Source organism: Vicugna pacos, chromosome 32, assembly GCF_048564905.1.
Source record: "Vicugna pacos chromosome 32, VicPac4, whole genome shotgun sequence".
NCBI classification, from domain to species: Eukaryota; Metazoa; Chordata; class Mammalia; order Artiodactyla; family Camelidae; genus Vicugna; species Vicugna pacos.
The window spans coordinates 24,063,166-24,079,343 of NC_133018.1; the positions used below are offsets into that span (position 1 = coordinate 24,063,166).

The 16,178-nt window shown below is 55.0% G+C and overlaps 1 protein-coding gene across 2 annotated transcripts in view; it reads left to right on the forward strand.

Annotated features, from left to right (window-relative positions):
- ADGRD1 (adhesion G protein-coupled receptor D1) overlaps positions 1-16,178 on the forward strand; it is a 125,640-nt gene that overhangs the window by 45,855 nt on the left and 63,607 nt on the right. For both annotated transcript variants that reach the window (XM_072953375.1, XM_072953376.1), the window contains one exon: positions 4,808-4,949. In XM_072953375.1, coding sequence (XP_072809476.1) covers positions 4,808-4,949 — 142 coding nt within the window. The remainder of the gene's footprint in view (positions 1-4,807; positions 4,950-16,178) is intronic.

The following is a 16,178-nucleotide window of genomic DNA, read 5'->3' on the forward strand; positions in this document are numbered from 1 at the left end:
GAGGAGTGGGGGCTCTGCCAGCTCGGGGGGGAATGAGACCCGGGAGTCAGATGGGGTGCAGCCCTCCCCTTGACTGGAAGGCAGCAGAGCTCTGGAGGACACCGCGGGGACACCGGGGACACTGGCCTGTGGGCCGGGCGCCAGATCACGTATGGAAGCCACGTTAGCTTTCTGAGCCAGATGGCGGTGTGGCTGTGACGGAGGGGACAGGCTTTCCTTGTAGAAGACGCACCCTAGAGCATCTCGAGGCGAGTGTCATGACGTACCTTCTGATGGTTGAGCAAAAAGAAGGGGTGTGTGTTGCTTGGCGTTTCCAGCGGTTTGTTGCTGCTGTGCTGGCGGTCAGCATGAACGCGGCTCCGATGGCGAGGGTGAGGCTGGGCTCCAGAGTTAAGTGGAGTTTTTGGGCCGAACTAGCTAGACAAATGGTTCATTTACTATAGAATATTTGCAGTTTAAAAACTTTTTTTTTACTTCCCTGTATGACTAGGTCTAACCGTGGGCCCCCGATACTCAGAATGGAGTCTTCACGAGGCCCCTTTATGGGGTCCCCGTGTGCTGGCTTCTTCGGCTCAAGGATCAGAGCTGATCCCTCCACGCGCTGGAAGTCAGTGTTTCGCCTGCAGATTTCAGAATCGCCACATCGGCCCCTGAGATCCTGGTGTCTTCCATCCTCTCTGTGTTTAACTGAAGGCAGAGACGACCAGAGGGGTGGTCTCGGCCCAAATGTGCTGAAATGTGGGAACCTGCAGACCCAGACTCCGGCCTGTGTCAGTCCAGCCCCCGTAGGGGCCAGATGGGTAACTCGGGGGAAGTTGAGTTAACGGGTTATTTGCAAGGCCAGGGTGTGCTCCCCACTGTAGAGGGTAGCATAGCAACAGGAAATGTTCTCGGAACAAGGGAAGGGGGTGGGCTGCGACCTCCTCGGGCTGACGGGGCAGGAGGACACAGCTCCTGAGCGGAGCTGGAGGGGGCGTGGACAGGCCACCAGACAGGCACCGTGCCCGTCGGTGGGCTGGGGCCGACGTGGTGCGACCCCCGGGAACAGTGCTGTCTGGGGCTCACTCTCCTAGTGGATTCAAAAAGAAATCAAACCTGGACCAGATTTATGAAAACAAAGCAAAACCCTTATTAAAATTCAAGGAGGAGGGAGGGTGTAGCTCAAGTGGTAGAGCGCATGCTTAGCACACACGAGGTCCTGGGTTCAGTCCCCAGTGCCCCCTAAAAATAAACAAATAAACTGGGTTACCTCCGCCCGCCCCACCCCGTGCTAAATCAATCAGCTGATCAAGGGACCGGAAAGATTAAGTGAAGTCATTAAAACAGAACAAAACAAAACAACCTCTTTTTATTCTGAAAAAAATTCAAGCATCTGTGAAAACAGAGAGGTGGTCATCTCCAGGTCACAGCGGTTCCCACCCACGGCCGTCTGCGCTTCGTCCGCACACCCGCCCCCTCTCCCCGGCCCCACCAGTTAGTTATTTTGAGGCAAATCTCTGACATCGTTCAGTTTCATCTGTAAATATTTAGTCTCTATTTTTAAAAGATAAAGACGCTTTAAAAGAGACAGAGTAAACGACGTTCTGTGATCGCATCTAAAAAGTAAACTTAGTCGGTGCGATGTCTCATCCCTGTCGACCTGGGTGGGTCGTGTTGGGGCGGCGGGCTCCCCCTGGACGGGGCCTCTGCAGGGCAGACCCAGCCAGGAGGAAGGGCCTCGCTGGCTGCAGGAGGAGTGAGTCACTGGGGACCAGCCGTGCAAACCTGTCTGCTTAAACTGGGAAATCGCGCTTTTCCAGAGTAAAAGTATTTTTAGGGGCAGGGTCGCCCGACAGCCTCACGGTGATTCGGTGAGTCTGGCATCCATTTCTGCCCTGAAACGCGGTGTTTACCAGGCTACGTGCGGCTGAATCCCGGAGTGCAGTCATGGAATCTGAATCCGCTCTGGATTTGCATTCTGCCTGTTGATAGAAGGTTGTCCGTTAAGGCTTACATTTTCCCCATATGTGTTTCTTAAGACTTTGATCTAAGTCGTCATTGTCTGCTTGTGAGCAGATTCATTCATCCCACACATTAAGTGTGTACCTACTGTGTGTCGGGCAGTGACCAGGATGGATAAGAATCAGGCCCTGATGGAGCTTATAACCCAGTGGGAGGTGACCGCCGATCGGACGAACTATTAGAAAATGTGCATGGAGTTGGGGAAGGGGGAGTGATAAAGGTGCTCTGGTTTTAGGGGCTCACGCTCATGGTTGCGATTTTATTGTTGGCTCATATTATAGTCCTAATTTCTGCTAGAAAAATGTTTTCTAGTTTGTCTGGTGGAACTACACACACGATGAATTCACGGACTTCTGCAGAGAAAAGCACGACTTTAAGGGGCTGGGTACCTGGAGTCTCGGGGGAAACGATGCTGAGCTGAGACATCTTAGCTCCCCGGAGTCACGGGCAGAGAGGCCGCCCACCTGGGCCGCCTGCTCGTTCTGTGAGCGCGTGGCCTCTGTCACTGGGGACCATGGCTTTCTGTCTTTGGGTCTAATTTGCCCCTGGTGACATCAAGCCAGTCTTAACTTTCTAACACAGAAGCTGAACCGCAGGCATTCTCAGCGGGAGTGATGCCACCTCTGTGGGGTGAAAATTGGTTTTGGGGACAGAGTCTGAGATGTTACAATGGCTGTGGCTTTGCAAAGTTCCAGAAAGCATGTTTAGGTATGTAAGCAGATTTACTGTATCTCTGTGATACTAAAATTCCATGGGGTGGGTGGGGTATTAGAAAAAAATGTTTCTAAAAAGACTCTTTAAGGGGCGAGAATAAAAAAAAATGTTTGGGAAACGCTAGGCTAGAGTGATGCTTTCTTCTCGGCGTGTTTTGGGTTTGAAAACGCGTGTTTCCTCTTCCACGGGTGCCTTCTAGCTTTGGGCAGGCTCCAGTGAGGGTTCCCCGAGGAAGGATAACCAGATAGGGAGTCGGACGTGTTTTGTGAGTTTCCAGGGGAGCCTCGGGGTTTCGCCCTGGGTGGTGATGCCACGGGCACGAGGAGTGAACGCCTGTGTTTTGCCTCAGACCCGGGTGCTTGGTGGCGTTCCGTAGCGATACCCACTTGCTCTACTGAAGGCAGGGCTGGGGTGTTAAACCTTTATGGCGCTGTTTGTGTAAACATCTCATACTTACCATTCCAGGAATAGTTCCGCGTGCCTCTGGGGGCCTGCTCTTTCTCAGGGACTCGTGTGAGGAGAGCGGGCCGGGTGGGGGGAGGGGGGCTGCTGGACCCCCCAGCTCCGCCCCAAGTCCCCCAGTTTGAGTCTAGGTAGCAGGTAAAACTAGTCGAAGGCGGAGGAAGACGGTGCGCCCAGCTCGCAGGGGCCCTTCAGCTGCTCTGAAGATGGTTCTCTGGGCAGAAACACACAGAGGCGCGGAATCCTCAGTCGGGCTTTGGAGAGCGAACAGGAAGGCGCGCCAAGTCCAGATTAGGCCAGAAACCCGCACATGGCTGGGTGCCCCGAGTGGGGCCGGATGACTCCGAGTCTCAGGCACCCTTGCGGAAGCTGCCTGAAATTCAAACTCCAGCCACACACATGCTGCCCCAGGCCAGGCAGGGCCCGACGGGAGCGAGGCAGGCAGTCACCTAGAGCACGGCATTCTGAGCAGTGCCCAGTCTGGGACTCATTCAAGGGCCGCCTGTGCCAGACCCTGACCGTGAGCACCTCCTTAGATCTTGCCCCCCAGGTTCCTTGCTTGCCTGGCCCTGAGTATCCTTCCAGCCTCATGACTCCAGAAGACAAGTGGCATGTATATCAGTCAGGGTTCTTTTGATTGGGTTGTAAGTGAGAGAAACTCCAGCTCGAGCTATTTTAGGCAGAAGAGGAGTTTACTGGATCATGTAAACTGAAAAGTGCACGGGTAGGGTGGCTTCAGGAGCAGCTTGATCCAGCATCCAGTTACTGTCGCTCAGCTCGATCTCTCAGCTCTTCTGCAATGTGGACTCCCTTCCCAGTCAGTCTGTCCGCTCCTGATTATAAGCCACCACCAAGACCTCATGCTTCAGGGCTGACATATAGCAGAGAGACGTGAGACTCTCTGATCTAGGATTTCTCATCTGAACCTTGTTGCTCCTCCTGGGATCTTCCTGGCTCATGTGCTCATCTCTGAAAACCCCCAGGAGGAATGCAGTGCTCTGATTAATTCAGGCCTGGACAGCAGGGTTTACTCTTGAGTCAAGGAGGGAGTCCCTTCCAAAGCACACGGGCTGGAAGTGGGGAAGGGTGGTCACCTGGAGGGGAGCTGAGGTCCCTTCTTTGGGAGGAGAATGATGGGATCCTGGGTGACAGGACAGCAGGTGTCCCTCACACGACTTCTCCCCACACTGGTTAACAATCAGGGCAAGCGAGGTTCCACCAGGGGAGTCACTTGCCCAAGGCCACACAGCCAGGTATGGGCCTGCGGAGGCTCCGACTCACTGTGTTGGCTTCTCTGCCGTCCCCACTCCACGGGCCACCTCCCCCTCTTCTGCTAGATTATAGGCGCTGTGCGGTCAGTGGTTCCGTCTCACCTTTGGCCCCAGCTTCAAGCCTTAAAGAGAGAGCCACGTCCTGGATGACAGAAATAAAAGGCCAACCCGAGACTTCAGTCTCAAAAATCTGGCTTCGCGTTAATGTTTTTTACTGACGCACAGTCGATTTACAGTATTGTGTCAGTTTCCGGTGTACAGCACAGGGGTTCATTTCTGCGTATTTTAAACCTGAGCCCCAGCGGCACGCCGCCCCTTTGAAAACCCTGATTTGTAACGATGTTCCCTTTGTTTCCAAGGATCGCTGGGGCAGCACATTGCAAAAGCTGCTTGCTGTCTGCCGCCAGCCACCTGATCTCCCTGGAGGTCTCCCCGACGCCCAGGCTCTCCCAGAACCTGTCGGGGTCCCCGCTCGTCACTGTCCATCTCCGGCACCACTTGGTGAGTTGAAGCGAATTCGCCCTCATTTCTGTTCTTCGGTTTGTTTTGCAACGAGGACTGTTCCATCGTCTGTATGATTGTGCAGAGAAACCTAGGTGGGATTGGTGGCGGCCGGAGTGAGCAGTTTTCTCCCCAGCGTGCCTTTTCTCCTGACTATGTTTGAGCTCCCGGGGGAAAGCCACCGGGCGGTGGGGGGGATGGACACAGCACTGACCTCGGGTGCCAGGGCCTCTGAGGGCCGGTGTCGCCCTCAGAGATGCGTGTGTGGCAGCTGTGGGTGCTTCTGACTTACAGCGTGTCCTTTTGGAGGAGGGGGACAAACTGGCCAGTTGTCCCTTACCTTGATGACAGCCATTAGCGAGATGAAGCGCTCTGCTGTCTCTGGAAACGCACATCCGCGCTTACATCCGCGCTTCGAGAGACCGTGTTTGCGCTTTGTGCCCTGGGGGATGAGCCGTTAGCCTTGCTCCCCCAGAGCCAGCGCTCTCTCTGCGTTCGCTTTGTCCTTGTGGGCGGCGGGAACGACAGAGGTACTGGGGACACGGGTGTGCGCCTGTCCTTGAGGAAGTGCGGCTCTTCCTGTGCCAGGATTGTGTCCTGTGTGCGACACGGCGTCGATTCAACGCCCGAAGGCTGTGGCTTTTCAGGAACTCAGGTGCATTTCCGTTGTTTGAAGTAATACAGAGAGGTTTCCCATGGGATTTTTGACCTCATTCCACTTTATACTGTTCCGTCCCATTCCACCCATGCTACCTGGAGACCACCACACTGCCTGCTGCGTGCCAGCTGCTGGGTTTGGGGCCTCTCTTGCCGGTCCGTGTAAGCGCGTTTCATCCCCTCCTGGACGAGACGGCCCTCGGGCTGCTGAGGGAAGCCGGCCAGTTGGGCCGGAGGACCGCTCACTGCAGCCTCTGTGTCGCCCGGCCCGGCCCCTCCTTCCCCACGGTGGCAGGTCCTTTCCTGTCTCCCTGGAAACCCAGCTCTGCCCAGTGGTCCGTATTTGTGCTGCACAGGTCAATGGGTGCCCCCAGATGGCCGTGGCCTCCTGACCTCTTTCATCCTGACCATGTCACCTCCATGTCACCACCTGTCTCATCTCCTCAGGGAAGGATGTCTTCCTCCTCTTCTTCAGAGCTACCCTTTCTTCAGGAACCTTCCCTGCCCTCTGCTCCCCACCCACCCCCGCATGCCCCCCCCACGATCCTTTCCATCCTGCAAAGGTGCCCCATCCACCTGCAGAGAGTCTTGTCCTGAGGATGCCCCACCACCCTACTACCAATCTCTCTCACCTTTTGAAAATCACAAAACATTTAAAATTCTTCATTTGTGTGGGGGAGAGTAGAGCTCAGTGGCAGAGCGCACGCCTCGCGTGCACGAGGTCCTGGGTTCCGTCCCTGGCACCTCCATTAAAGAAAAATGCATAAACAAACAAACCTAATTATCTCCCCCCAACAGCAACAAAATAAATGAAGCTTTCCAACTGTGGTAAAGTACGCACCATCGCAGGAAGTTTACCACGTGAACCGTTTTTAAGCGAACAGGCCCGTGACGCTAAGTGCATTTCGTATTGCTGTGCACCCGTCACCACCACCCCTCTCTAGAACCCTCTTCATCTTAAAAAACGGAAACTCTGTCCCCGTTAAACACTGACCCCCACCCCCTCCCAGCCCCCCCCCCGTCTCCGCGGCTTTGACGGTGCTGGGGACCTCACGTAAGTGAAGTCATGTAGGACTTGTCCTCTTGCGTCTGGCTTGTTCCGCTTGGCATCACGTCCCTGAGGTTCACCCGTGTCGTGACACGTGCTGGAATTTCCCCCTTTCTAAGGCTGAATAATATTCTGCTGTGCGGATGGACCACACTGTTTATCCGTGCGTCCATCGATGGATGCTTGGGTTGCTCCCAGCCCTTGGCTCTTGTGAGTGATGCTGCCGTGAACGTGGGTGGACGAGCACCTCTGCGAGACCCTGCTTTCAGTCCCCGTGGGTGTGCGCGCAGGAGGGGCGGCGCCAGATCCCACGTTCGGGGGACCTTGTGGGACGTGCACCTCCCGCTTCTCTTCTTCGAACTATTCAAAGTCGATTTGCACCATCTCTGCTTTCTATACCCATTTTCAAGCTGCACAGAATGATCTCAGAAGTCTGCAGAGACCTCTGCTCACCTGGGCTCCGTCAGGCCGGCGCCCCCGAGGCCCCGAGGTCCCCACCCTGACCCGGCCTGCGCGGGCGCCGCCCTGACTCTGACGCCGGCCCATCTCTGCCGCACCGCCTGCTCTAACTCCTGAGACAGGTGTTGCTTCGGTCCCTCTGTGTAACGCTCACATCTCTGAGTTCACGGACTTGCTGTGGTTTCGGCCGTTACCGCCGTGCACACGTCCCTGATGACACGAAGCCCACAGCTTCCCTTGGCCCCGCCCGGCAGCTCCTGCTGGCCGGCGGGCTTCTCGGCTCCAGGCGCGCAGCGTGGGCACCTGGCCCCGGAGCGCGCGTCCTCAGGTCCGGTGCTTCTGTCGCAGCGCCGTCTGCCTCTCGGCTCCGGGTCTGGGACCTTGGCGCCCTCCTGGGTCCTGGCCGCTGCCCTCCACGCAGGCCCGGGGTGTCCCTCCCACGTGCCCTCCCTCCGGCTGCCTGCCCCCTGGTTCAGAGTCTCGTTGCTGATTCGGTCCTGCCTGAGCTAGGCGCCTCCGGACGGTTGTCCCTGCTTCACTCCCGCCAAGTTCCCAGGCTTATCCTCCAGAAACACACACCAGATGGTGTTACTCACCTATTTAAAATCAATCAGTGACTCAAGTTTCCCTGAAGAAACTGGGCCTCACAGTCAGGTCTCCAGCGGACCTTTCCCAGCCTGACTTTCCATGTGAACCTTTGTCCAGCAGAACGGAAACACTCACTCTCCTTTGAAGTCCAGGCCCAGTCGGCCTCTCCGTCTTTCTGTGCGCCCCTCCCTTCGTCTGGAATCCCTCCTCCCATGTCTCTGGGATCCGGCCCCACCCATGACAAGGTCGCTGGAGTCGCTCCCAGCTCCTCCGCCAAGCCCTCTCTGATCTCCCGGGGAAGAGCCGTTCTTCCCTCCATGGTGTCCCTGCACTGCATCGGTCCATGCCCGAGGACCGTTACTTCTGCAAGTCCGCTGTCTCTTCAAGCAGCCGGGTCTTTCTGGAGAAGCCGCCCTGTTCCCCGTCTGGAGTCACCTCTTCCTTCCATAATGCCCCACATTGGGCTTTGGCTCCGGCAGCGGCTCAGCGAATGTTCGTGCTCAGAGCAGGCAGCCTCCTCCTGGAGCTGTGTTGTTATCTGTGCGTCTTTGTGTGGAGAGAATGCTCGTCCTCGGGGCTCTTCCCCCACTGCCCCCGCGAGGACGCAGCCAGCTCGACGAGAATGAGCGCGGCGGGCTCAGCCTGTGTTGGAAATTGGGTCCTGCCATGACGCAGAGGCCGCTTTAGTGCCTCCAGTGCTGGGAGTTTGTAATGTGGCGTTGAGATATTGCAAGTCTGTAATCAAGAGCGCATGAAAGCAGAGAAGGCTTGCTTTAAAGACTCTGGCAGCGACATGCATTTGAGGTTGAAGTTGCCCCAGTGAAGGGGGGCTGTGGGGCACAGCAGATGTCGGGGGCCAGCTGTGCTGGGGCTGTGGGGTGCTGAGAGCAGGCGGGCTGGGGACCAAGTCCCAACCCCGGACAGGAGGCTGAGCAGGAAGGGGAGGGAGGAACAGCCTGGGGAGGTGCTGAGAACACAGCCTCGTGCTGGGATTTCCTGGTGTCCAGACACCCCGTGAGTTCACATGCGCATGGGCATGTCCATGCACGTGCGCGCACACACACACCCCCAGTAGACATGGAGACACACTAATACAGGCGCACAGCCGGACCCAGCACGCCGGAGAGAGAGTGGTAGGAGGGATGGCTCACGAGTTGTGGGCCTGTCCTGGGCCAGAGGGTGCCAGGGAAGGGGGTGTATTTCCAGGGTCACCTGTGTGGGTTTGTGCACAGTGACAACCCCGCGCACAGACACATTCACACATTCCAGCACCCAGGCTTCCTCCTGCGTCTGGAAGGCGCCCACGTGCTCGTGGACAAGTGCTCCTCGGGGTCTGTAACCTTCTCAGAGCACAAACAGGCACACGCACGCACACGCGTCGCTGGACCCAGAACAGACACACACACACACACGCAAGTGCACACCTGTGCCCACAGCTCCCACACCCCCGTCCTTGTTAGATCGGGTCGGCGTGAGCCTGGAAATTGAAGAGTGGCCATGATTTTGTTTCGTTCATCACAGTTTTTTCACCCCCCTGCCAGCCCCTTTCCAAGTGGGGCCGGCTCCACCCTCAGGAGGGCCCCCCACCCCCAGGACCTCACAGTCTGCCTGCTCTCCCACCCATGCAGCCCCTTCACCTTCCCCCTCCGTCCAAGCAGGGCTGCCCCACATTCTGATGGCACCGAACTCTCACCCTCACGGCTCCCAGCAAGGCAGGGAGGCCGTCAACTGAGATCCCCCTCTACCCCCGATGTGAGATTGCAGTCCTGCTCCTGCTGTTTGCGCGTCTCCGAGGGGCTCTGGTCCCGGTCACGTGCCGCCACACGCCCGCTGCGGAGCACCCTCCCCCAGAGTTTTCCCAAAGGGACTTTTCATCCAACAAGACAAAACCTCACAGGACGCCGGGGTCAGCGCGCCCTGCCAGGGGGCTCCCCCTCCGCCCGTTTCTTTCGGGATGCTCTGCCATCGATTTATTTCATGCCACAAAGAGCCCTGCTGTGAAAGTTTTTCACAATTTTCTTAGGAAACCAACTCAAGTCAGTTGCTGCTGCAAACAAATGAACAAAGCAGAATCCACTGCCCTGCTCTCGAGCGGCTTTGCTTCGAGACCCCGGTGTTTGCAGCAGTGCGGCGTGGGCCGGCGGGTGGGGACCGGGCAAGTTACCATGCTCTCCCTTCGTGAGTTACAGCGTCTTGCGGGGGAGATGCCGTGAAACTGCACTGCTGTCCTTCATCCCTTTACTTTCTCCGTGAATTTTAGCTTCCGTGGGTGGTGGTTTCCTGCAGAAATCATTACTGTAGTGTGTGCATAATGGTGATTTCTGTGTCCGTTGTTCCTTCTGCATTTATTAACTGCAACACTAATATAAGGACAAAGCGTCATTCATGCGTTCAATTATTTATTTACATCAGCGTAACTCCTTGAATATTTCTTCCCTAGATTATAATCCAACAACAATCATTGTCTATTTTGTTGCTCAAATACCCCCAGCTGTGACCATCGGGAGCTTTTTTCCAGTTGGCTTTTCTGTGTCCTTTTGATGTGCCTTCCTCGTTTTTCAGTCTTTTCATACTTTCTGGCATTAAAGCCATTCTAGGCTCATGGAATCCACCCTTCTCCAAGAAGCCCCAGGCCATTTTATTGGAGAGCGGTGTTTAGACACCAAGATCTGGGTGCCAGGTGTGCTCATTTCTGCTGGGGTGTCGTTGCTTCCTGATCCCCTGAGCAGACGGAGCTGGGAAGTTACGTATGTGCTTATACAAGCAAACACATGCACTTACCTGTGTCTGTCCATCCGTAGGTACGTATGTCAAAAAGCATGGATTCATTCTGATAACTCTTTCCGATCTAAGAGCACAGAACTCACTCGCGTCTTTCCTCACATCCTTCATCCTCCAGACCTGCCTCTCATTGCTCTTGGTGTTTGTTTCTTATTCGTTTAAGTGCATTGCACACAGCAGATGCAGGGTTGCTCACCGTACCCCTGTGGGAAACAACTGTGCTAACTAGAGAACAGCATTTGTTCGAGTTCTCTTGGATGTTGGCTTATGTGTGACGGCTGAAATTCTGTTTCACAAACGTGCCTAAGTCGGTTCCTTTCTTTCCTGCTCCCAGAGAGGTTGCATCCTTTATGGTGCAGTGAGATTCATTGGTGCTTGTCTGTATCCCCTCCCTGGTCCGTTTCAATTGCTGATTCGTTGGGGGCGGGATGCATGTGGTCAGATCTGTGCAAGCAGGTGCACTCAGCGGAGGGCCCCCCGCCCCGTCCCATCCTCTGTTCCTTCTGCTCCACCCCCACCCACGCACTCTAGGTAAGCCGTTCTCTTGGTTTCTGGTTGGTCCTTTCTGTGTTTTGTTTGTGTTGAATGAATAGGCATGTGTACATTTTCTTCCATCTCTGTCTTTTCCCCCCAGAGGGAAGTGGGCTGCAGAAAATCTTTTGAACTTTGCAATTTTTTGCTTCACAGTATATCCTGCTCATCACTCTAAACCAGTTCATGGAGATCATCTCTTTTTTTTCCTGCACAGTGCTCTGCTGTGTGGCTTTCTTCGGCTATCATGGCGTTGGGCATTTGTGTTGTTTCCAATATTTTGCAAGCAATTTGTTGGAGTGAATGACCTTGTGCATCTGCGTTTTCCTGCTGTGAGAGGTACAGCCTCCAGGCCGGGTTCTCCAGAAAGCGTGTGTCTCCTTGCAGATGCCTCCCTACCCGGGATCCTCCCTCCCTCCCTTGTCTTGCCCTCTGGCTGTTCAGGGTCAGCGGAGGTGCAAACAGCAGAGAGGATGGGAAGAGCTCAGCCCCTACACGTGAGGTCACTCTGAGAATGGACGCTTTCAGCCGGTTCCTCCCCTGGGCCTCTCCTGCGATCCATGCGTGCACACGCACGTGTGTTTAATTCGTTTCTGAAGATGCAGCCTTACGAGCTGTCGAGCACAGACAACAGAATGGATCTCCCAGATGAGATGTCTTGCATGGTGATCATCCACAGGGCCTAGATGAATAGCGATTTGGGGAGCAGCAGAGCCTAGAATAATGCCCCCCCCCGACTGACGGAGAGGCTCTGGAAGGGGTGGGCAGGCGGCAGGTGCCGCCGGGCCACTGGGCTGCCAGGGCCGACCCGTGTGACCTGGTCCTGGCTCCGGGGAGGCGGAGGGTGGCTTCGAGTGGTGTTGAAAGCCACTGGGCTTCAGGTGTAGCTGGAGAGGCAGCACCAGGTGGAAATCGAGTGTCACTACGCTGTTGGCAAAAACAATTTTCTTCTTTAAGGACACCAGCCTTCCAGACTCAAGATGCTGAGGAGAGAGGTTTGGATGAGTGTCTCTTTGTTCTGTGAGCCTCTGGGCAGGGGCTCCCTGGGACACTTTCACTGCTCCTTGACACCTTCTCGTCACAGGAGTGCCTTGATAGACCGGGGACAGCAAGGGAGGGGAGGTGAGGGGAGGCGGGAGGACGGGGGTGGGGGGGCAGTCCTCTGAAAACGCCCCTCCTCCTCCCGCAGCAGCTGGCGTGCCGGCTTCTGCTGGCCTGGCTGCTGCTGCTGGGTGTTTTGCATAAGTTTAGATTTTTTTTCCTTCTATGAAATCAGAAAGATGCCGGTTTGGAAACCAGAGAAAGAGAAAGGTTGGATTCAAATGCAGTGCCTGTTTTAATGGTCAGTTACTGAAGTTATTTTTAAAGAAGCAAGTTTCTGAGCGAAGTCTGTCATCCCGAGGAGAGGCGGGGAGGAATGCCGATCACACAGCAGAGGACGCTAATTGCGGCTTCTCGCAGCCAGGCGTTCTCCGGGGCCTTGGAGGTTTTGCTTTTGAAGGTTGCTTTTACATTTCTGAGGATGGTTTTGGAGGCTTTTTTGGGTTTCAGTGATTTGTCCGATGGGAACCGTTTCTCATGGAGGCCCGTGCCAGCGGGCAGCGTGGGGGCGAGCGGGGCTCAGGAGGGGCGTGGAGGCTGGCAGGCTGTCCCTGTCACCGATGGACACATGGCAAGGCGCCGCCGATCTTTATCCCTGGGTGGGGGCGGGGGGGCAAGACTGATGGGCTGCTTCTCCTGGCCTGGAGCGGGGGCTCCGTGGGGTCTCCCCGGGGCCGTGGTCTCAGGCCCGTCCACAGGCCTTCGTGGGGGAGCTGCAAGGAGGGTTAGCTAAATCCGGGATGAGGGTGGCCCACTGAGGCACAGTGCCCGTGTTTCTGGGCCATGTGGCCACATTGTTCCGTCCATGTCTGAGTCCAGCAAGTCCCATCCGTTACATCAGATGGTCGGCCGGCAGAGGGCAAGTCGGAGCAGGATGCTCAGACCCCAGCCTGGCCTCTGACCCCAGAGCCTGGAACATGCACTGAGGGCAGACAGAGAGGCCGGAGTAGCCGCAGGCCTGCCCGGGGGCCCCGCCGCCACCTTGGGCCTGTCCCCAGGCCGTCCAGGGGCTGACTGGTCTCATTAAGCTTCCCCTCTGAGCCCGACAGATTTCTTCTCCCAAAGTGCCGATTTTAGTGTCTTGTGGGCACCTGTGTCTCATCAGCTAGGACGTTTGCATAAACCTTGGGGAGTGGGCTCCAGGAGGCTCCTGCGTGACCCTGAGCCTCGGGCATTGAAGTCCCCACTAGACAGAAGGACGACTCCTTTCCTCTGGGCCCTGGGCCTCCCAGCTGAGATGGTCCTGGCTTCTGTGTTGGTGAAATTCCCCAGGCAGGGCTTCTCAGCCGCGACACTACTGCTGTGCGGCGTCCAAATACATTTCTGAATGGTGCCAGGGGCCGCTGGAGACGCCCTGCGGAGCACCGCCGGTGCGTGTTCCGGCAGCAGCGGCCGCTGGGCCATTCTCGTCGCTGAGTGATGGTCCCTCCAATTTATTTACCCGTGATTTGGTGGTTTCTCATTTTGGACTATTAAAAACAGTCACTTTTCTCTGCTTGCTAAATTGTAATTTTTTAAAATAATTTTTTCCATCCTTTTTTTTTTTGATGGAGGGGGGAGGTAATTAGGTTTACTTATTTATTTATTTGTTTTTGGAAGAGGTAGTGGGAGTTGAATCCAGAACCTCATGCATGCCAGGCATGTGCTTTACCACTTGAGCTGCACCCCCCTCAGTTAAATTGTAATATTCAGGACTAGACTTAAGAGAGGTGCAAGCAAGTGGGTTGATGTTGCTGAGAGGCGTGAGCCCTCCTGGCGGGGGTTGTGCTTTGCCGCCGTTATTTCTCTAGGATTTGCTGTGCATGAGAAAACAGTTTTATTTTGAGTGGGAAAAAAAACAGTTTGCTATGCCTCCCGTGGCCATTCATTGGCGCTAGGGACCTGGGATGCTCCTGGTCCGCAGACTGCCTCGTAAACCCTGGTTCCCACATACGGCGATTTAAAAAAATACACGTGTGCGCACACACACGTAGATGTGTGCATGGAGACACACCGACACACACATGCACACACATGCAGACACACACAAGTGCGCGCACACGTAGCCGAGTGTCATTTGAAGCCCCGCCATCCAGAGGCCACCACCGTGAACACGTGAACGAGCTTCCTGCGGGAGCTTCTGGAGGGAAACGTGTGTGCTCCGCAGCTTCCCGTCAGCGGGGCTGAGCGATCCATGCTGCAGCTTCCTTTCTCATTTAGCTTGTCTGTGTTTTCATGCCAGTAACTATAAAATACAGAATCATATTCGTGGCTGCGTAACGGCCTGTTTATTTACCGTCCTTCTGTTGTACATTTAGTTTGTTCCCTGTTTTCATGACTATAAACGACGCTGTAATGAGCCTGCTGTGTTCTTGTTCAGTTTTTGCTGTAGGATAACGTCTTCGAAGTAGGATCGCTCAGTTAAAAGTCCATGTTTTATTCTTCTCCTTTTAAAATTCATTTTGCGTGTTTAAGCTCGATCTCCATCTCCTTACCAGGGGAGGAAGTGGTCTCATGGAAGCAAAATGTTAGAGCTAGAGGCACAAAATAGATAAACAACAAGGACCTGCTGTAGAGCACAGGGAACTGTATTCAATTTCTTGTAATGAGTCATAATGGAAAAGAAACTGGAAGTACACCTATGTATGTATACATGTGTACAATCCCTTTGCTGCACACCTAAAACTAACCTTGCAAATCGACTACACGTCAATAAAAAAATAAGAATAAAAAAATGTTAGAGCCAGGAGCTCACAGTATTCTGAGCAAACGTCTCCTTTCCTCCCAGTTTTAAAAGTAGGCGTGCTCTTCAAGTGTAGGGTACTTACAGAGAAGCACACACGTAAGCGTGTGCCGTATGGCACTTTCACGGAGTGAACGCACCCGTGACATCACCTCCCCGCCAGCAGGAAACAGCGCGTGCCCAGCATGGCAGAGCGCCCCTCCCGGACACTGCCCGTCAGTCGGTCTGGGGCACAGCAGACAGTGCGTCTTGGATGTGCCGTTTGGTGACTGAATACAGGCACTTCTGTTTGTTATAAGCCCGGGAGAGGAACTGCAAGCTCGTGGGGCTGGCACGTGTTTACTGAATCGGCAACGCCAGGCGATTCCCCCCGAAGGGGATGCTGGTGCACCCCGTCGTTCGTGTGCGGCCGTTCCAGCTGCCAGCACGTGGCCTTGTCTACCATCTCCAGGCTCGCTTTTCTGGAGGCTTACGCTGTCTCGTTCTGGTTTTTATTTCCTTTCCCTTAAAGACCAAGCTGTCTGCATGCTTGTTGACTGTTCTGGTGGTGCGTTTTGGTCCGTGTTATCCGAGTCTGTGCCCATTTTTCTGCTGGGATGCCATCCTTTTTCCTCCTTATTGACTTTCAGGCGTCCTTGCGAGATTCTGGGGTGAGTCCGTTGTCGGGTCTGAACTGCAGGTGTCTTTTCTGACTGGGTCTTGCCTTTTTACTCTTGGGGTGTCTCCCGAGGAATGGGAGTTTTACATTTTAACTCGCTCTGCCTGATTCAGCCCTTCTTCTGCGCTTCGTGCTGTTGTGTCCTGGTCAAGGAATGTCGCCTGCCCGAGGTCACGAAGATGGTCTCCCTGAAAGCTCCATTGTTCTCTCTCTCACGTTTGGACCAAGTCCTTCTGTAACAGTTTCTGTGTGTGCTGTGAAGCAGAGGGCAGGATTTATTTACTTTTCCCAGGTGAATATCGCATTTACCGTGGGCTGTTGGTTGAAGCGATAAGCCTCCCTTTTTACACTGCTGTGCCGCCTTTGTCATCAGCCAATTCGCTGCTCACGTGTGGGGCTGTTTCTGGACTCTGCTCCTGTTTGTTTATTCCGGCGCCAATACCTCGCTCTCCTGCTGACTGCTGCAGGTTTCCAACAGGTCCGGAGAGGGGCTCAAGCCCTCCAGCTTGGTTCTACCAGGTTACCCGGACTATTTTTGGTGAGATACACATCTTAACATTTGATACACATTGACACACATTTGCTACACAAAGTACTTTTTTGGAAAGCTTGTAACAACGTGTACTGTCCCTGAAGAGGCACCAGCTTCCCCCCATCATTGCAAACTCTGATGGCAAGACGTCC